This window comes from Corylus avellana, chromosome 3 (genome assembly GCF_965113065.1).
Source record: "Corylus avellana chromosome 3, dhCorAvel1.hap1.2, whole genome shotgun sequence".
Lineage (NCBI taxonomy): Eukaryota > Viridiplantae > Streptophyta > Magnoliopsida > Fagales > Betulaceae > Corylus > Corylus avellana.
This window is the reverse complement of record NC_142492.1, coordinates 6,256,630-6,279,174: the sequence shown is the minus strand read 5'-3', so window position 1 is coordinate 6,279,174 and position 22,545 is coordinate 6,256,630. Positions and strand designations below refer to the sequence as shown.

General features: G+C 34.3%; 1 protein-coding gene across 2 annotated transcripts; it reads left to right on the top strand.

Moving 5' to 3' along the window:
• Positions 1-599: 599 nt before the first annotated feature.
• Positions 600-6,510, top strand: LOC132174952 (protein GRAVITROPIC IN THE LIGHT 1). Of its 2 annotated transcripts, none has more exons than XM_059586719.2 (3): positions 600-785; positions 1,382-1,521; positions 4,714-6,510. In XM_059586719.2, exon 3 carries the CDS (start codon positions 4,714-4,716, stop codon positions 6,073-6,075), a length of 1,362 nt encoding a protein of 453 aa, XP_059442702.1. In that variant the 5' UTR covers positions 600-785; positions 1,382-1,521; the 3' UTR covers positions 6,076-6,510. The 2 variants fall into 2 exon arrangements, with proteins under 2 accessions (XP_059442702.1, XP_059442701.1); XM_059586718.2 differs by having other exon boundaries at positions 600-873.
• The last annotated feature ends 16,035 nt before the right edge of the window (positions 6,511-22,545 follow it).

Here is a 22,545-nt window from a genome sequence, read left to right as displayed (position 1 = left end):
ACCATTTCTAATATTTTTAAAAACTTTGATAACTATTTAATTTTGATGCGGACCCGGTATACTGAAATAATATTTAATAATTAGTTGCCTAAGAAAGAAAGTAAGCATGTTAAGTATTATTTTCATTTTAAAAACTCCCCAATATAAACAAATAAATAAATAAATAAAACCCCGAACTACCCAAATTAGGGGCCGGTGTCATTTTGTGATAGCTACGAGCCGACGAATTGTACCCCTTCAGTGGCCATGGGTCCCGCACTCACGCCGGTCGCCACGTTCCGAACATGGGCATCACTTACACGAATTTAAGTTCTAAGCCTTCACATACAACCTAATTTTTTTTATGACAAATTCACACCGTCCGTTTCCAATGTCCGGTCCACCTTGCGCCCTACGAAAGATCAAGCGAACATACACCTCAGATTTTCATCCAAATTACCCAAACCACCCTTTCCCCACCTCAAGATCCCCACCCACCCTCCTCCAACAACTGTCACGTAATATTAGCAAAACCCAGTGGCATTACGGTAACAATGAAAAGCCACACAGAAAGCAACCCATGCTAAAGAGTTCCTTTAAATTCCCAATACTTCTCCTGCCTGACATTTCCCAAATCCTTGTCCTTTTTCGTCTTTCCACACACTGTCTCCTCTCGCTTGTCTCAAATCTTCTTGCTCTGTTTCTCTTCCCTCTCTAAAAGGTCAAGAGAATTAGAGAAACCCCTTCAATCTCTGCCCCAAAAGCCAAATCTCCCACAACCAAATAGAAAACTCTTAGCATTTAAGGTACGGAAGATAGGCGAAAGGGTTTCTTTTAATTCTACAATAAAGTTCCTTCTCGGGGTAACGTAAGGTTTAGAAGTCAGGAAACTTCGTAAGAAACTTCATTTAATATGATGTTTATTTATTTGTTTTCTTCATTATTTTCATTCCATGATTGAATTATATTCCGTTATTTATTTCCCGTTTTAACCAAAGAAGGCTTGTACTCTGTTAAATCAATCGTATTAATTGTAAATACATACAGATTTTTCCAAGTAGAAAATCCGAGTATATAAGGGGGTTTTCGTAGGGTTTTAGGGTCGATTTTCTTTTGAAGCAAAGGTTAGTCCATTAACGCGTTTTCCTTCATTGTTCTTCATTATTTTTGTGAGAAGTGAGAACGATATATATTTCTTCACGCTTCTTTCGATATTGACCCCAGAAAAAACAAAAAAGATAAGAAATTTTCTTTCTTTGTGCTCTGTTTCTGGTTGTTTCCCTGTTTTCTGAAGTACTTTTGATTCTGTTTTGGGGTTTTGTGATCATTGTTTTTGGTTTAATCGTTTGGGTTGTTTTTTGTTGCTGTTTTTGACGTTTTTGTCGTTTGGGTTTGGTTTCAGGCGGGTCGCCGATCGAGGATCGTTGTGGGGGTGTTGTGGGGGTGTTATCGTATCGCTCTGTTTTCTTCAGATTTACGTTGCTATGAAGAGAAGTTGATACGAATTTTTGTCTTCGCGCGACATCTCGTGATATTTAAAAGGTACGGTAAATCTAGCGAGATCTTGTAGCAATGGTGTGATTGGTCAGTCAAAGTAGGCGTTATTGATATGATCATTTCTGCTTTTATTTTATGTTTATCTGTGGTGAAATTTCTATCCGGTGCTTTGCATGCCATTCTCTATACGGTGGGTGCTTGCTATGATGGGACCATTTCTGAATGAAAGTGATTGATCGACGTCTGCTTCGTCTGATCATTCGGCTTCTTTGATGGAAATGTTTTTTTTTTTCCACCACATCACGAAAAAGGGGTGGCTGCTTTTTTGCCATGTCAGGACTATATCATTAAAATGATGTCGGAAAAGTATAGTATTAAAACGTACAACTAACAAATTCATTGCTATCATTTATAGTCCGGTATATATTTGTTAATATGTTTTGGAATTTTTTTTTTTTTTAAAAAAAAAGTGTTCTCAAGTGATATAAAGGTGAACGATACTTTTTAATTTTGAGAATTGTTTTGTGGTGTGATTTATTTGTTAAAATAATAGGGACAACATTTTTTTCGAAACTGGGTTGGAAGAATTTTCTTTAATATAGTTTATAAAAGTGACATGTGTCATTGAACATGTGAGATGTACATGTTTTTTTAATAGCAAGGATTGCAAGGCTGACAAAATAGGTACCTGATATGACCCGTTTATCTTATGCATGTTTTTTTATAATCAGGTTTATTTAGGTGTCATAAAAAATAATCGCATGCATAAGATAAACAAGTACCTGTTTATTTGTCAGGTACCTATTTTGCCGGCCCTCCACCAGGGACAAAGTTAGAATAAATTTTATTAAAAACTCATGTACATTTCGCATGTTATTAAAAAATGGGACACGTATCACTTTTATAAATTAGATTGAAGATAATTTTTTCAATCCAATTTGGAAGAAAATTTTGTTCAAATAATAAGAAGGAAAAAAAAACAAAAAAAACAAAAGAAAAAAAAAAAAAACTAAGATAGGGTAATAGCTAAATCATGACGTGGGAATGAATAAAATTACTAGAAAATAAACATAATCTGTGCAGTGAATGCTGAAATTTACTATAAATTTATAATTTTGTAATATTTTATATTAATCATAAAGCATTCATTGTGGGTTTCGTACACTAAAAATCTTAAGATTTTATTGATTAAATTACGTGCAAATTATAATGGTGATTGTTATTTGATGGTATTTTTATTTATTTATTTTTTGATGTGATTTGAGTTTGAATTATTTGTTAATATTTTTATTTTTCTTTTCAAAAAAACAAAAAATTTACCGTACAAGCAATGGGAAACAGAGAATTTTTGTTGGTGCTCACACCTCTTTTAGATTTGTTTGTATGGTCAAATGTATGCTAGTGTGATGTGAATTTGGATATATTCGTGGTGAGCTAATTTCAGATGGTGTGACTCACGTGAGACCCACCATGTGAGAGGGGGGGTGGGGTGTGGAAATATAAAAAAAGTAGAGCCCCTGGGTGATAATGATTCAGGAGGAGGGGGGGCTGGAGGTGGACGAGGATAAATATTGTTACTGGCGCGCCACGTGATTTTTACAATCTCATGATTGCCCGAATAAATCACCCAAATCACATATTCACTCTCGTGGGGTCCGATTGTCAATTGTAGAGTGCGCATAAGCGCATTCTTTGGGATCTGATATTTTTGGTCTTTTTTAAGTATGCAAAATCTAGAATCCTATGGGATGTAAAGCAGACAAACGTAACTATTTTTTTTTTTTCTTAATTTATTTTTGTCTATTAGATTTGGGCGGTGTGGGACAATCCTAATTCGATCTATTTAACTAGCGGGTCGAACTTGTCAATTCTAACTTGTTAATTTTGTGTTGAATTTGTGTCGAATTTGCAGGCTGTATAAAAAATTATTAGCCCCGAGTGTCGTTTGTCGACACATGAGTATAAGACTTGACCTGACCCGTTTAATTAAACTTGTTAAACTCATTAACCTTAACTTACTAGTTTTGTATTAAATTACATGTCGTATAAAAAATTGCCAACTCTAAATTAAATATATCATTATAGTCATTATCCAACAAAAGGCCACGTACAAGGACATGGACAGGTTTCTCGTGACCTAGTGTGTCAGTATTGCCGTGGCATAAAAGTTGTTGATCGTTTTTAAAGGGGTAGTTCAATCAGTTAGAAACAATGTTTTATAAAGTGAAAGTTACTAATTCGAATTTTTTCCAATCTTTCTCTTCTGCTTTGTGCGGATATGTCAAAAAAAATTTCTCGAACATTCGAGGATGAAGGAGATAGTAGTGTCAAAGAAATTTATAGGTTAGGTAGGTCAACTTAAGATGAATATTGTAAATTAAATAAAAACATAAATATATGGGAAATGCTGTACAGCATCACCTGTTTTCTGACTTTGTGTTTTTTGTTCGAATATATACGTTGGAATCCATTGGGTTTTGTTTGTTTTACTTTCCTCCAAAGATAATCTGACAAAACGAAGAGACCATTTTGACCGTTATAGAAACACTTTAGGATACCCTACAAGAGCCATTGGAGCAATTTGACAGATGAGCAAAACGAAAAAACGTATTTGAAAAATAAAAAAATTCCTCCATGTCCCTTCGCATTAGCAGCAATTTATATGCTGTGGGGGCTGCAGCTAGGCATTGTGAATCGAATCTTGCATGATTGGATCTAGGGGGGGGAGGGTGATATAGAGGATAGTGATGAAAAATAAAAAGAATAATTTTCCAACTTTGGCATTTCTCCAAATACTCTTTCTTTTTCCTTTTTTATTTTTTTATTTATTTTATGTATTTGTTTTCATTGTAGCTTTTGACTCTGCAGCAATGTGTATGCAAAAAGAAATTCCTGCTGATCACCTTCTTGTTCTACCTCATCATCTCTTCTGTTCTTTTTTTCCTTTTTTCCCGCGTTAAAATCTACTTTTTTTTCACTCTTTGAAAAGAAAGCAAATCGGAAACTCTTAAAGGTGAAAGAACATACAAAAAGAAATTCTATCCGCCATTGATGGCCTCGGTCTAAGTGCTAAAGCATATAGTGCTTTTCTCTTTTGTTCAACAAGCTCATCATCCTCCCAACTCTTTTTGTACTCTGTTTTTCTTTATATATTGGGAACTCTGTATTTTCATTTGCTCAATCCCTCATCGGCATTGTCATCATAATCATCTTCATCTGTGATTTTTATTTCTGCAGATGGATTCCGTTAAACCGTCGGCGGTGCCGACTCCTGCTAAAAGTAGACTGGCGCGCACTTTTGCCAAGGTTCTTCACCTTCGGATGGCAACCGGAGTTGCTCCGGTCGATGGAAACCAGAAGGTGAAGTCCGAAGACAATGTTAGTGAAGATCTGAATGTTGTTGGTAAGGGTGGCATGTCTCTGTCTTTTGACAAGGATGAAGAGCTTGAAAATAAGGTTGCCTTGGAAGCTCTTCTTGCCAAACTGTTTGCTTGTGTTTCATCTGTTAAAGCCTCGTATGCTCAGTTACAGTACGCTCAATCTCCTTATGATGCTGATGGGATTCAAGCTGCTGATCAAATGGTGGTCTCAGAGTTGATGAGTTTGTCTGAATTGAAGCAGTGTTACTTGAAGAAACAGTTCGATCCTTCTCCAGAGACCGCGATGCTCTCGGCGGAAATTCAGGAGCAAAAGAGTGTGGTGAAAACGTATGAAATCATGAGGAAGAAGTTGGAATCTCAGTTAAGGCTCAAGGACTCTGAGCTCATATTTCTCAGAGAGAAATTGGAGGAAGAGAAGAAACAGAACAGGCTAATTGAGAAGAGATTGAACCAAAGTGGGCAATTACATGTCCTCGACAATCTTCACCATTCAGGCTTGTCTCCTAGCCATTTTGTTACAGTTCTTCGGCACGCGGTCAAGTCGATTCGAAGCTTTGTGAGGTTGATGGTGGAGGAAATGAAATATAATAGCTGGGATATTGATGCAGCGGCAAATGCAATTCAACCGAGTGTGGTTTATTGGAAAGATGATCACAAATGTTTCTCGTTTGAGTCCTACGTTTGTAGGCAAATGTTTGACGCTTTCAACTATCCAAACTTCTCTCTTTCTTTCCCAGATAAGAAGAAGATGGATCACCAACTGTTCTTCCGGCAATTCATGGAATTGAAATCTGTGAAACCGAAGGAATTTCTTGCTCAGAAGCCCAAATCAACGTTTGCAAAGTTTTGCCATGTCAAGTACTTGCGACTCCTTAATCCCAAGCTGGAATCCTCGCTTTTTGGTAATCTAACTCAGAGAAACACGGTGAACGCCGGTGAATTTCCGAGCTCTACATTCTTTTCTTCATTCACAGAAATGGCGAAGCGGGTTTGGCTCCTACACTGCCTGGCCTTTTCTTTTGATCCGGAGGCCTCCATCTTTCAAGTTAGCAAGGGTTCTAGATTCTCAGAAGTTTACATGGAAAGTGTCGCCGATGAAGTGTTCCTTTCGCCGGAATCCGACCATCAAGTGGCTTTCACGGTTGTCCCGGGCTTCAGGATTGATAAAACCGTCATACAGTGTCAGGTCTATCTCTCTCCATTCCAAACCAAACGATGAAGGTAGATCCGATCGAATAACGATCCACGGTAATTATCTATTCGAATTGTAAGCAATTGGATATGAGAAAACTCATAAAATATATCTATTTAGATAATTACCGAGAATTTCAATCCCAACCCGACAATGGGCACAGGGACGAATCATTGGAACAACTGGACCACACGAAACTTTGAACTGGAGGAGGGAAATGGCTTGCCAAGATGCTGCGTTTATTTGTCCATTTGTGGCCAGTTTGGAAAAGGAAAGCGCGTGGGGGATCTTTTACTATTTTGGCTGTCCAAAAACATCCCCTGCAATTTTGTTAATATTAGGCTTTGACAGGGATTGTCTAGCTGTTATGCATCATTAGCAAACATTGCATCAGGTAGTAATAATATATGTACATAATAATACATCCCAGTTTTTTAATAATGTTTTATATTTTTCTTCATATATATATATATATATATATATATGTTTGTAGATTTGGACGGTTTTGGGTGTGTTTTGTCACTTCATTTGCCTATTGCTCCAGAGGGGAAGGACGATTGAAGTGCGTGCAGCATAAATTTCTTTGACTTTTATTGCATGGTACACATGTATATACACATTGGGTTTGTAACTTTACAGCAAAAAAGAAAAAAAGAAAAAGGTTTTTTGAAACTTACAGAAACTCTTTGGGGACCCATTGGTACCTGCTTTATTCAATGTGGTCGGCAAAGGGGCGGGGCACGTATGACAAATTTCTGCAGTGTTTTGGGAGGACGAGAGATTCTTTTTAGGATTTGCGTACATGATGTTTCCGTTGGGAGAAATATCTTGTAAATGCAATTTATGTGGAACACAACTTTTTTATACGGTAGACAAGGGATTGAGTAGATGCAATACATTTTAGGAAAAAAAAAAAAAAGAAATACTATGTCGGTCTAGGTGGTTACACCGACTTGTAATAAGTTTTTTTTTTTTTTTTTTTTTTTTTTTGAAAGCTCTAATATGATATGCAAAGATCACAATTAAGTTTATACTACAAATTTTTGTCAAATAATAGGTGTTATAATTTGATTGATGTTGATGTAGCGTTTGGTAGTTTATGTAGAAGAAAAAACAAAGAAGATATAAGTTTAGTACAAAGACCTATTTGTTATTTGTGCATACAACATGAACCTCTTGAAGGACCGATTTTACATTTTAAATCAACCGTTTGGATTGCGAGAAGAAAAAAAAAAGTATCTTGCCTTTTGGGGTGACCGAATAACCTCTATAACCATGGGGTGGTTTGTCTATTCTAGATGGCTAGCCATTCCTGATAACCCGTTTGAGATGAATCATCTCTAGGGTAGACTATATAACAATTTTTTTATTTTTTATTTTTAATAAATTTAGTGTTACAATTTGACCTATTCATTTTAAAATAAACTATTAAGAAAAAAAAAAAGAAAAAAAGAAAAAAGAAAATGCATTCATGCAATACTCCAAATCTCAATCCCTAGGAAAGGATAAGCAAACTTGGGCAGCTGTGGCATTAAAATTTAGAAGGCATATTCCTTATCTCGGAATAGTATTGTGGCCCAATTGTTTTTGGAGTGATGTCGGGCCATTTGGTAGGGGTTAGATTTAAATCTTTATCAATCAATTTAGAGAGTGAAAGATAGATAACTACTAGTTTGATGATAAGAGATAGAGACGGTTGAGGTTCAATAATGCCGTTGTTCTACTCATTTGGACGGTTCTTAGATACTTTGCGGGGTGCGATTTCAAATGCCATAAAAAGATTTGACTTTCCTTACTATACACCAATTGGTTTTCAGATAAGATGGTCAAAGGTCTGATCCAACTAATGGTATCAGAGCCAAGGTCATAGGTTCGAATCGCAGGAACTTCATGTTGAGGGAGAGATTGTTGAGGTTCAACAATGCCGCTGCTCTGCTCACTTGGACGGCTCTTAAATACCTTGCGGGGTGCGATTTCGAATGTCATAAAAAGATTTGGCTTCCCTCACTGGATACCAATTGGTTTTCAGATGAGATGGTCAAATGCCCGATCCAACATAGACCTTGAGTGACTAAATGCTTGTATGTCTTAGATTTTCAATAATTGCAAGTAAGAAAAGCAGAAAAATATTATATATTTGGAATTTCTTTTAAGATAAATCATTTTTTTTTTTACCCCAACCTATCATCCCATCTATATAATCCCTCATTTGAACTTTAAATTTCAGCCACTAAACTCTAGTGCGAATAATTCCATAACACCCTGCAACATGGTGAAACATTTTTATGAGTATATTGAACTCTAGAAGGATTAGAAATGCTTGATCATATGTGTTTGAATGACTTGGGGGCATAACGAGACAATTTAGAGATGTTGCTATGTTGGTCTCTTTTGGTAAAGATTCAGTATAATGCTCTCATCTTTTTCTACAATTGTGCTCAGTGATCGCACAATTTATTTGATAGACATAACACCTATCAGTTATGTCTAATAGGCGTTACGCTTGACATCTAGGTTTTTTTTTTTTTTGAGAAACACTTGACATCTAGGTGATTTGAGGAGAAACGCTCATCTATTTGCTCCTCTCAATCAATGGGGTTGAGGTTATATAGGCCTCATTAGATGGGTTGGGGCATTAGACTACTTGTGAGCAATTCGAGTGACTGTCATTTTTTCTCTCTCATTATGTTTTTGAGTGCTCTTCGACGGAGGGTTTGTGAGTCTTACTCTAGCTATTGTAGTAGTGTATTTCCACTCTCGGAAGAAAAAAGACGGTGAAAACGTGGAATAATAACAAAATAATTCAATCGCAATGCAAGTAAGGTATTGTTTTATTTGGCTATGCTATTCTAATTTTCTAACAATTAATTTGCATTGGCAAGGACTATTTCTAGCAAAAGCCATGTGGGAAGACTTGGATAATCTGAAAAAGTTGACGGACTCGTTTTTTAATACAAAAAATGATTTTTGTCAAGACATGATTTTTTCTTGAAAAGGGCTTTTTGAGGTAATAAATGGACTTTTAAGACTCTTCACCGCAATCACAAACAGGTTTTAATACACTTTAAGCATTTAAAATGCTTGTGTGTATACTCTAGTATGGTGTTAAGCATCGGATATGAGCGCTTGGCTTTGGCTTTAGGGCGCTAGTGGCGCATTGATGGCACACTTGACACTTAGCACGAAGCATCGGAGCGATTTGATCTTGACCATTCATTTTTGGACGGTTAGGATCATTCGATCTAGTGGTTTGATCTAGACAGTAGGATGCTTCTTAAGTAAATCCAGTGATTTGATTTATTGAACTGTAATTAAAGTTAATTGTAAGATCAAATTAACTTTGATACTACGATTAAGATCTAATAGTTATTATTAAATAATAGTTGATGATTATTTAATCTAACAATCATAATTAAGTGTATGTTAGATTAGCAGTTTAATTTCGAAATTATATCTGCAGTTTAGTTTTTTGAAAAAGCATAGATAATTATCTCTGCTTCTATTCTCTACTAAACTACATAAGTTTTTCTGGGCTCCATTGTATCTTGGAGAAATATTTGTTGTTACCCAGTTGCATACCATTTATGATGGGGACAAATAATTTCTTAAGGAAAGTGACATTATAACACACCTTAGGACCAATTTCGTTTTTCTATTTCTCTTATTTTTTTAACATGAACGACATAATTTTTGTTAGTTCAACATTTATATATCTCAAACTATATAGTGATAAGTGATTGAGTAAGAATTCCTTCTTAGTAATTTTGTTTTTTGTTTTTCGTTTTTGCATATATATATATATTTTTTTTTTTCATTTTTTGGCATACAAAAACTAATTTTTGGGCGGGGACATAGTGAAAATTGAATGTTTATTAATTTAAATCAAAAAGTACTAATTGTTGAACCATTTATTTGACAAAAATCATTTTCGGTATTAAAAAACGAGAATTCTTTTTGAAATCCAAAATTCCAACAAATAGACTTTGGATATTTTATTTGTGTATGTTCCTTTAAAATTCATGGTCTTCATCAAGATCAATCACAATATAATTTCTTACTAGTTACTACGCACATATATTTAATCATATAAGAGAACTACTCGAATAATGTTGAAATATTTTATAAATTAGGTTTATTGATATTTTCCTTAATATGTGATTTCTCTTTATGATAGAAGATTTTTATTCTTCGCTATTATATTTTCTTGTAAGGTTTATTCTCTTCCTTAATTAGTGTAGGTCTACTTTAGGGTTTTTTGTTCACTACTCATTGTTTCTCTATAAATAAAGAGTTATGTAATATTATTTGATACAGTGAATATACAAGATGTAGCCCATACGTCTCTATCCGCTTCCGCTCTCTTTTCTTTCTATTTTATTTTAGTATTTTATATTTTATATATATTTCAACATGGTATCAGAGCTAGTTTCTATGGCTTTAAATAAAAGTATTATTACCTTTTTTTAGTGGCTTCTGTCGTTCTCTTCCCAAGAATCCCAGTTTTGCTCTTCCGAAGATCTCCAAATATTGTTGTGATTCACGACTCTATTCATTGGCGAATCTTGGCACAATGCGGTTTGGTCTTTCAGAGGATTTTTAACTGCTAGTTTCCATTCTTCGGCCTTATTGTCAGTTGCGGTTTGGCCCTTTACCAGATTCTTTTAGCAGCTTGTCTTCATTCTCCGGTAGTCACTTTCAGCCTTTCTCGTCTTTTTTGTCGGCGAACTTTGGCACAATGTGGTTTGGCCCTTCATAGGATTTCACGGCTAGTTTTCGTTCTCGACCATCATTGTCAGTTGTGGCTTGGCCCTTAACTAGATTCTTTTAGCAACTTGTCTCCGTTCTCCAGTATTTCTAGCCGTCACTTTCAGCCTTTTTCGACAGCATTACCTTAATCCAACTATCGACTTCGGATGCCTTTGATTTATTCTCTTTTTCAAACTCAAGCTTACACCTTGAGTTTGAATGAGGATGTTAGAATATTTTATAAATTAGGCATATTGATATTTTCCTTAATATGTTATTTCTCTTTATGACAGAAGATTTTAATTCTTCGTCATTATATTTCCTTATAAGGTTTATTCTCTTTCTTAATTAGTTTTGGTCTACTTTAGGGTTTCTTGTTCACTACTCATTCTCTCTCTATAAATAGAGAGTTGTGTAATATTGTTTGATACAGTAAATATACAAGATGTAGCCCATACGCTTCTCTCCGCTTCCACTCTCTTTTCTTTCTCTTTCATATTTCAGTATATTATATTTTATATATATTTCAATAGATAATACCTACAAAATTCAAAGTCTAATAGCACTAAAAAACGAATACTAAAAGAGATTTCACTGTCTAACTTTGTTGCTCAACTATTTTCTGATGAGCACTAGAATACACAGATGTTTTCACTTGTTTAAGCAAATTCTAATTGAAATCTTCAGAGAATACACAAGTTTACTATCATAAATTAATTGCTTATAGTTTTTATGGAAGCATTTGAGCTAGTTTAATAGACATTACTTTGAAAAGAAAAAAAAAAAAAATCTCTCAAGCAAAAAAAATGTATAATTGAATTTTCCTAAAGGTATTATTCTTAAGAGCAAAGAAATTCTACCTATTCACTTGGTTAAACAAATACCAATTATTTTCAGAGACTGTTCAAGTTTATTGCCAATAAGTACTTCTTAAGTGCTTATATCTTTTACGAATGCACGTGGCCTAGTTCAAGAGTATGACTAAAAAAAAAAGTCTCCAAAGTTAAAAAATTGTACCCATAAATTATGTCCCTCCTCACTTGCTTAAGAGATACAATTGAAATCTTTGGAGAATACACAAGTTTACTACCAAAATATACTTCTCTATTCTTAAAAGGTTTTATGAAGCTTGTGACCTAAATCAAGAGACATTACTTTTTAAAAAAGTCTCTACAATAAAAAATTGTCAAATTTTAATTTGCCAAAAATTAGTATTCTTAGATCAATACCAATTGAAAAATACCTCTTCAGTTGTCTAAAAAATACCAATTGAAATCTTCAAAGAACGACACAAGTACTGTGCTCTCCAAAATAACTTCTTAGTTGCTTAAAGCTTTTATTAAAGACAGTTACTATACCTAATTCACTTAAAAAATAAAATATTGAACGTAAGAAATTGTCAATTTTTTGATTTATCAAAAATCAATATTCTTAGATCAATGTAGCAACGCAACCTTTGATGTACGATGCTATGCTTAATATAAAAGTTTTCTAATTCACATCTCACAAGGAGTGCAATGGAAGCTCGTTTGTCCATTATATGATTACAAATATCCTCGATAATTATTTATTTTTAATGATAATATAACCTTTTTAATGTTTTAAGTAGGGGTGAAAAGGCGGTTAGTAGAAAAATCTACTAACCGCCTAGACAGTTAACCGATTAACCGGCAGTTAGCAGTTAATAACCTTAATAACCACTAACCGCTTTTTAAAATAAAACATTTAAAAAAATTAAAAAATGAAAAAAAAAATGGCATCGTACGATAATACCTATATATATATATATATAGATATATATATATTGGCGGTTAGTGGTTAGTACGAATAACCGCCCGCCTTTTCCCACTAGTTCTAAACATGATAATTTTAATTTTATCTTTGATGCTCTCTACTTTCTATATCTTTTTGCAAAAGGTAATGACGTGAATTGTTTGCTACTAAAGAAAAAAAGAAGAAAAAAGAAAAGAAATTCCGCCACTTTTTTCGGAAAATCTGTTGAAATTTATATTGTGATCATGGAGAATTTAAATTAATAGAGTTTATTAAGGTGCTTCAATGATTTATGTGAACAAATAACAAATAACATTTTCCTTGATCACCTACTTTCTTTTTGATATCATGTTTTTTTTTAAGAAACTTTAGAAAACTTCCTTGAACTTCCACGCGTTAAGAAATTACCCTCCCGAAGTTCAAAAATTCTCAATTAAAAGTATCAAACTTATAATTTCTTTCAATTACCCATTTTCATTAGGACTTTCTGTTAAATATGGTAAAAATTCTCAAAATACCACTGTTGAAATGGAGGAATTGAAAGACATTGAAAGTTTGATACCCTATTTAAGAATTTTTAACCTTCTTTTATTTTTTGGGGGGTGGGTGGGTAGTGCCAAAACGAGCGCAAGTTCAGAGGGTTTTGTGAAGTTTCCCTTCTTTTTTATTTAATACATCATGTTTTGAATTCATTCCTATTGGTGGTTTCAAATGTATTGCCATAATTTGTAAGAATGATTTGTTATTACTTTTATGAGTTTTTCTTTTGTTATGGGTATAAATTTTTTGGAGGTCATTTCCATTTGTAACTTTAATTGTTTATGGTACTTTTTCATAAATAGATGTTATGATTCTTTTCACTTCCATATATTCTAGTAGGACGCTTAGCTAAAAAATACTGTTGTATTACATGCTTTTCACTCTTTTTAGACTAATAGTTTCATTCAAATGATGATTTAAATAAATGCTTTGATTTAATATCTTGCGTGTAATATATTCTCATTCGCTTCTTTAAAGTTGCTATTTTCTATGAATTACTTGATTTTTGTTAAGAATCGCAGATTAATTACATAAATAATTTGTGAAACCTTTTGTTTGTAGCCAAAACATATCACTTGAACCAACAATTGGTTAACTTGAATATTATATATTTCAAAAGCCATAATCCGTAAAAATACTCTTTTTAAATAAGAAGATTTGTATATGCTACATGGTCTAATCCTTACATATTGTTTCTTGAATTTAACTTCTGAACAAGAAAATTTTTAAAGTGGTACTAGGAAACCGATGGCCAAGTATTCCCTGCGAAAAGTTATGATTTTGCTGATGGTGTTGATTATCTTTGCAAAATTCAAATCTCAAGCCAATCTTCTTACCTCTAGCTCTCTTTCTCCAACTTCACTCCCCATTCGTTTACTTCAATCCTCTCAACATGACAATGATCACAGATGTCATTGTTATGAAAGCACATATGAAAAATGTAAACATTTAATAAGACCAACTAATATGGTGCCTTGTGTTATCGATTTTTTAATCTTTTGCATTGATTGGATTAATTTTATTTCTCATTTTGAAAAAGTTGATCGGGCTGCGAAACGATGCGGACCACAATGCTTCAAGGGTCGGAAAGTTGCCCAACCCCGTCATGCACAGTGTTTGTTAGATTGTCTTCATGGAATCATTTGAGGTGTCTCCAAGTGGAATTTCGTCATTCATGGATATGAATTTGCACACCCATGAGCAAGATATCTTATGTACTACATGTTTATCAATTTTATCTTGTGCAAAGTTATGTAGATGTTTCTTTTAATAAGCACGTGTGTGCAAATTGTGTTTGCTTTTTTGTAGTTTCTTTAGTTAGACACGTGTGGTGCAAGAATAAGTGACTTAGTTGTTGGGATCTATCGTGTAAAATTCAGAAAGTTCTTTTACGCGGCAAAAAAACAAAACAATTTCCCATGAACTTTTTTCTTCAAGAAAAACAGCCAGATTTAAACACAACATATAAGTTTAGTGTTACTTACATGTCCTTACCTCTAGTGCGAATAATTTATTCGAATCCCTTAACCCGTTGTAAATTTACATGTTAATTTGACAGAAAACATTATACGTGCATTGCACATGCTCTCATATTTGAAATGTTGCACTAGTTAGTCATTTGAAAGGTTAGGAATATCCTATGAGTTCTTGTTGAATTCCATAACACCCTGCAAACTGGTGAAACATTTGTATGAGTCTATATTGAACTCTAGAGGGATTAGAAATGTTTGATCATATGTATTCGAATGACTTGAAGGCTTAACAAGACAATTTGAAGATGTTTCTATGTTTGTTAAAGATTTGGTATAGTGCTCTCATATTTTTCTATAGTTGTGCTCGGTGATCACACAATTTATTTGATAGGCATAACGCCTATCAATTATGTCTAACAGGCATTATGCTTGACATCTAGGTGATTTGTGGAGTAACGCTCATGTGTTTGCTCCTCTCAATCAATGGGGGTGATCGAGGCTATATAGCCCCCATTAGATGGGTTGGGGCATTAGACTACTTGTCAGCAATAAGAGTGACTGTCATGCTTTCTCTCTCATTGTATTTTTGGGTGCTCTTAGATTGTGGGTTTGTGAGTCTTACTCAAGCTATTGTAGTAATGTACTCTAATAGCGGGAGGAAGAAGACGCTGGAAAATCACGTGGAATAATGGCAGAATTATTCAATCACAATGCAAGTAAGGTATTGTTTTACTTGGCTATGCTATTTCTAACAATTATTTTGCGTTGGCAAGGACTATTTCTAGCAAAAGCCATGTGAGAAGACTTGATAATCTGAAGAAGTAGTTTGCAAGGATAGTGGACAACAAAGATCCAAGGGCTAGAAAGGGGAAAGGGGGGACAACAAAGAAGGAAATAGAAAAATAGTGGCCATCTTTTTGCATTTCTATTATGGACAGAAATTTTCTCCAAACCGGTATGGAAGAAATATCTTACAACTCATGTAAAATAGTGTCAAGTGTTTATAAACATTTAAAATGCACATTAAATTTAGTCTAAATTAGTAAACTGACAAACATTTTACTATTATTTAGGGGAAAATACACTTTATCCCCCTGAACTTGTACACTTCTGTTGATTTTACCTCCAATGTTTAAAATTTTTCAATTTACCCCCCCAAACTTTTATTTTTTTGCAATTTTGCCATTCTGTTAAAATTATCTGTTATATTGGACGGAATCTCAAACACGTTCGCTGCACGTGCAAGATTTTAGGAAAGTGGCTCCTTAATTAATTATGGAGGGCACTGACAAACATTTATTTGAAAAGATTAATGCTATTTAGATCCTGTTTGAGATTGCGTTTGAGAAATAGAGATTTTAAGTCAAAAAGAGCTTTTGGACAAAAATTTCATTTTTAAGCTTTTTTTAAAAGTATTTTTGGGCCATTTTTAGGCTTTTTGGACCCCTTAAAAACACTTTTAATTTTTTTATCAGATGAATATTTTTTTCTTCAAACGGACTTTTTGAGTGTTAAAAGCACTTTTAGAACCCTTAAACGCAATCCCAAACAGGTTCTTAGTAGACTGTTATACAAATGATGTTCAATTTGATGATGTGACTGTAAAAATTAGTCATTGTAAACACTAATGGTGGATGTAGCGTATCAACTCAATGAAGATATATGCAAGATAGACGTCATAATTCAAAAAGTATCTTTATATACAAAAACACACGCGCGCACACTCCTTATTCATCTTCTTTAGTTGTATTCTCTTTTAAATGTCCTATTGCATTATCCCGAGCCTCTTTGTAAGTTATATTATACGGTGAAACTGATAATTTTTGTTATTTCAACATTTATTTATCTCAAACTATATAGTGATGCGTGATTGAATTTAGGGTTTAGCAGTTTTTTTTTAAAAAAAATTATATATATATATATAATAAACATGTTTGACGTGATATATAAGTAAACCCCAATTACTTAGTTATCTCTCATCCAAACATGGCCAATCAAAAAGTTCGAACATGGGAATACCCACTTGTCCGTTGAGGCGACCTCAAAAAGTCTAATATAATCATTTGACAAAAAGTGGGTTTGTCGAAGTCAATTTCGACTTTGTACTTAAAAAGGAGAGAGTTTAAATTAAGCAAGTAGCAGCCATTATTACCAAATATATATAGAAGTTAAATAAAAACCATTACATATTTGTAAGACAAGGGGCAATTATACTTAAGGTCTCTTGTTGCCGACTCCAGGGCTCGGAATTCCTCCCTGCTGCAAGATACGATCCATCTTGGCAAGATGAGAATAGATGAGGCTTTCCTTGCTAGCCATTGCATCAACTTCTTGATCACCTGATGAAGAAGGCACCTCCTCTTTCATTGATACAAGCAAAATATTGTTCCTAGCCTCCAGAGATGATGGCAAATGGAAAGCAAAAGCAAAGAGGATTATGAAACAAATAGAGCTTAAACGAGCCATATTTCTCTTGTATAGCAAACTTGTGGGATGTAGCCTTTTTATAATAAACATGCTACGTTCTGTGAGAGATGGGGGAAACGTCCGGGAAAAGTCAGTCGGCCAATTCCGCCAAGTGTATTTTTCAAAGGAGGATGATGAGTGGATACATGTTGTGTTAGGTACGTAAGAACTAAGCCGCCGGCCTTTGTTTCATTGTCATCACTCCATAACTCCAAATACATGGGAGAGAGCTTATAATTGAACAAGTCCTTTGTATTTGCATGTACATTGAGCATTCAAGAACTCGATCAATTTAGGTAAAATTCCATTTTCATGTTCTTGTATAACCTGTTGTTTTCACTTATTGGAGTAGGGCTCTTCCTCGTTCAATGGCTTAGCGCGCAGTGGCAAGGAATTGCCTTGATTTTGACACTAGACAGTGCTTCCTAGTGGTGCCATTTTAATTTGTTGGTTGCATCTGAGACTTCACAATTTGAGAACCCATCTATTCTTGTTGAGTGAGTGTTGAAATGACTGGCATCTTTTAGTACCAGCTGAAATCAACCTTCCCGCACCCAAACAAGATGGATAGAAATTTTTCTTGTAAAATTATTTTGATGGTGCAAAAGTTCTTGTTGATACTAAATAATATTAAACAAAAAATTAATAAGTAGACAAATAGGATACCAGAGAATAAAATTAGACCAAGAAAATGTTATACAGATAGGGGAAAAATACAGAAAACGAAAATGCTCCTAAGGTGTGTTACAACGTCACTTTCCTTAAGAAAATATTTGCTCCCACCAGATTACAGCAAATTTTTCTCCAGGATACAATGGAGCCCAGAAACCTCTGTGTTTTTAACTGCGTTATGCACAAACGAAATTAAAACCCGAAAATACCCTTAGACTTTCTATTCTAAGCAGAGACAAAAAATAAAAGGATAATGCTTATTTTTAAAATTCAAACAAGGGTATTAAAGAGAATTGAATTGTCATAGATAATTATCTATTATCAGATAATTTCGAATTTCAAAATAAAACTGCTATTTTGAATTTCGAAGATAAAACTGCTGTTTTCAATTTCGAAATAAAACTGCTGTAAACTGTTAATTCAATTGGCACTTAAATTTGACCGTTAGATTAAATAATTATTTAATCTCAATCGTTAGATCAACAATCCAGTAGATCTAACCATTGGATCTACTTAAGATGCATCCTACGGTTTAGATCAAACCTCTAGATCGAACGATCTTGACCGTCCAAAAATGAATGGTCATGATCCGATCGCTTCGAGCTCCGATGCTTCGTGCCAAGTGCGCCATCAAGGCGCCACTAGCGCCCTACAACCCACGCCACGCGCGCGCGTGCGTTTGCGTCCGGTACTTCGCACCGTACGGTAACATGTATTAGGGTGTACCCTAGCATAGATCATTTAACAGCTTAAATTTGTTGGAACTTATAAATGCCAACAAAATCTTCACTCTTTCCAATGTGGGATAACTTTCATTCAATGCTCTTTAAAACCTTCCATTTAAAACATTCCCAAGACACAAAATAATATCTATATCTATATTTATTTTGAAAATATTTCAACAGAAAAGATCTCACACTGCAATATGTAGAATCATGTAAGAGAGTTGCCCTTAAAGGTTGGTTTTGTGTCCCTAGCTAGTATTCAACTTGGTGCGGTCAGCTCTCTTGACACACAACTTTTCTAAGACTGGATTATAGCGTCTACCTTCTTTAAGGACATACTTTCAAATATGAAGGTCAAATGAACAATCCTTTGATGATTTTATTTTTCCCAAATTAAATGGAGAAGTCATAGTGTCAATAAAAAAAAAAGGGTTAACTTCACAAAGCCTCCTAAATTTTCACGCATTTTGAAATAACCACCTCCAAAGTTTAAAATTTAATTCTGCCACTCGAACTTCTAATTAGATGCAATATACCATCTCGGGGGTTAAAACAAACAGTAAAAGGGATGAAATGTCCTTTATACCCTTGAAACTTTTATAAAATTCCAAATTTACCCTTAAAAATTCAACTTTTAAAAAACCAAAATTGGAGGGTATTTTGGTATTTTTTACAGCCTCTGCTAGGATTTAATGCCAAATCCTAACGGAGGAGGGCTGACTGCATCAAATTAGAAGTTTGAAGGTTAAAATTCAAAGTTTTTGAACTTTGAGGGGTCATCTCGAAACACATGAAAGTTTAAGCAACTTTGTGAAGTTTCCCCTAAAAAAAAAAATTGTTTTTCTTATTTATTGAGAGAGTATAGAAAACTAACTTTCATATAAAAGTAGTTTTTTTTTTTAAAATAAAAAATAAATAGGGAAAAAGGTTACAGGAGAGGATCTTTCTCATTCTTGATCTGAATGGAAGAGAGAATAGGAGATCAAAGATATTGTAGTTTGACGTCGCAAATGTACTACTCTACAGTAGGATTGGAGAAGATTTTATTTATAGACATAAGAGATCTGATGATTTTCTAAACGTAATTGATTACCGAACGATCATAACGTAAGCCAATGAATTCTCTTTAGTTAAAGCTCGAGTCTTAGGCTCCATTTACTTCGACGTAAAATTGTTTATGTCGGAAAATATTTTCAGGGAAATCATTTTCCTTGAAAATATTTTCTGTCGAAAACATTTTACGGAATTTACCGCGCTCGGATTTTTATATTTTTTTGGGAAAAGTCCACCCCTCTCAAACTACCACCCAATTGACAATGTGCCCCCAAACTTTCAATTGTAACAATGTCTCCCCCAAACTACCAAAAATTTTCAATGTTCCCCCCAATGACAAAATTACCCTTAGTAAAATAAAAACAAAAATACTAAAACTTCTAAAAAAAACCTAAAATTGACAAACACACAAAAATAAATAAATAAAATAAATAAATAAAAAATCCAAACGGTGGCCATTTTTTAAAAAAAAAATTTTTTTTAAAAAAAACAAATCCTTTTATAAGAAAGAAATTAAAAGAAATTTTGATTTTCTTTTATATAAAAATTGAAAATTTTCGTTTTTTTTTTTTTCGTTTAAAAGAATAAAAATGTCCGTTTTTTTAAAACTAAATAAAAAAATTGTTTTTATAAAAATTAAAATTTCTGTTTAAAAAAAAATTAAAATTTTCGTTTAAATTTATTAAAAAAAAACATTATTTTTAAATTAAAAATTTTCGTTTTTAAAAAAAATAATTTTTTTTTTTGAATTTATACGGATATTTTTATCTTATTGAGAAATCTATAGGGGCATTTTTGTCTTATTGCTAGTCTTGGAGGGACATTGACAATGTTTTGGTAGTTTGGGGGGGGGGGACATTGTCAATTGGGTGGTGGTTTGAGGGGGTATGTGGATTTTACCATATTCTTTTTATATATATTTTTTCCAATAAGATCCCTGCCATGACCTGCCCGGGACTTGTTCAGGAACCCGTCGAGACCCCGCCGAGACTCACCTGAGACTTGACCTGGACCCGCCCAGAACTTAACTGAGACTAGCCCGGGACTTATTCGAGACCTCGTTGGGATCTGCCCAAGACCCTGCCGGGACCCGCCCATGACTTGACCGGGACTTATCCGGGACCCCACCAAGACCTGCTTGGGACCCGCCCAGGACTTGACCAGGACCCGCTCGGAACTTGACCGGACCTACCCAGGACTTGCTCGAGACTCGCCCGGGACTTGCCCGGGACCTGCCCGAGACTTGATCAGGACCTGCCATCTTAATTGATTTTTTGAATAATTTTTTGTTTTTATTTTTTAAGCATCGACTGATTTAAAGACAAGATATAGAGGTGAACCCTAGTACTTTGATATTTCTCATCTAAATTCGAATATCAGCCAACAATATGAAGAGAAGAATACCCACTTGCCAGTTGAGGCTATCCCACAAATTCTGTTATAGTCATTTCACACAAGTGTTTTTGTTGATGTCAATTACGACTTTGGAGTTATAAAGGAGAGAGAATTCCAAGCAAGTACAACAATTATTACCAAATATCTACATATTTGTAAGAGAAAGGCCAATTATACTTGGAGACTAAAAGGTCTCTAGTGGCCGACTCCAGGGCTCGGAACTGAGTCGCGCAAGATACGATCCATCTTGGCAAGATGAGAAAAGATGAGGCTTTCCTTGATAGCCATTGCATCAACTTCTTGATCACCTGATGAAGAAGGCACCTCCTCTCTCATTGATACAAGCAAAATATTGTTCCTAGCCTGCAGAGAATATGGCAAATGGAAAGCAGAAGCAAAGAGGATTATGAAACAAATAGAGCTTAAACGAGCCATATATCTTGTATAGCAAACTTGTGGGATGTAGCCTATTTATAATAAACATGCTACGTTCTGTGAGAGAGAGAGAGAGAGAGAGAGAGAGAGAGCAGGGAGGAGGAAGCGTCCGGGTAAAGTTAGTCGGCCAAGTCCGCAAGTGTATTTTTCAAAAGAGGATGAGTGGATGCATGTTGTGTTAGGCGCGTAAGAACTAAGCCACCGGCCTTTGTTTCATTGGCATCACTCCATATCTCCAAATACATGGGAGAGAGCTTATAATTGTACAAGCCCTTTCTATTTGCAGGTGCATTGATCATTCAAGCACTCAATTTAGGTAAAATTCCATTTTCATATTCTTGTATAACTTGTTGTTCTCACATATTGGAGCAAGGCTTATCCGCGTTCAATGGCTTAGCAGTGGCAAGGAATTGCCTTGATTTTGACACTAAACAGTGCTCCTTTAGTGGTGCCATTTTGTTGGTTGCATCGGAGAGCACTTCACAATTTGAGAACCCATCTATTCTTGTTGAGTGAGTGTTGCAATGACAGGCATTCTTTTAGTACCAGCTGGAATCAACCTTCCCGCACCCAAACAAGATGGATAGAATCATAGAACTTTTTCTTCTTGTAAAATTATTTTGATGGTGCAAAATTTCTTGTTGATACTAAATAATATTAAACAGAAAATTGATAGTAAGATAAATAAAATACAAGACAATAGAATTAGAGTAATGAAATATCTCATAATGTAATAAAATCACGTAAGAGCGTTGTCTTTAAATGTTGATTTCGTACCCCCGAGCATTCAACTCGGCGTGATCGGATTTCTTGATATACAACTTCCTAATATTATACTATCACGTCTACCTTATTTAAGGGCATATTTTCATACGCAAAGGTCAAATGAACAATCCCTTGATGATTTTGCCAAATGAAATGGAGAAGTGATAGGATAACCACAATATGACCAACCAACATTAATTATGCCCTTTGAGTATCTCAATAATCTAGAGATAGCGCTTCAAAAAAAAAAAAAAAAATCTAAACATAGCATCCCAATTCTCAATATTAGGATTATGAGTATATTAACTTAATCTTCCAAACACATAAGGAATATTAGAGTGTGTACAATTTGTCAAAAACATCAACCTACTAATGATTTATACATATTTCTCTTGTGAAACACCATCATCATGATTCTTAACCAAGTGTATTTTTGAATCATATGGTGTAGAAAT

What these genes read in the sequence shown, in the direction of transcription:
- LOC132174952 (XM_059586719.2), top strand. Translation starts at nt 4,714, where the DNA reads ATGGATTCCGTTAAACCGTCGGCGGTGCCGACTCCTGCTAAAAGTAGA.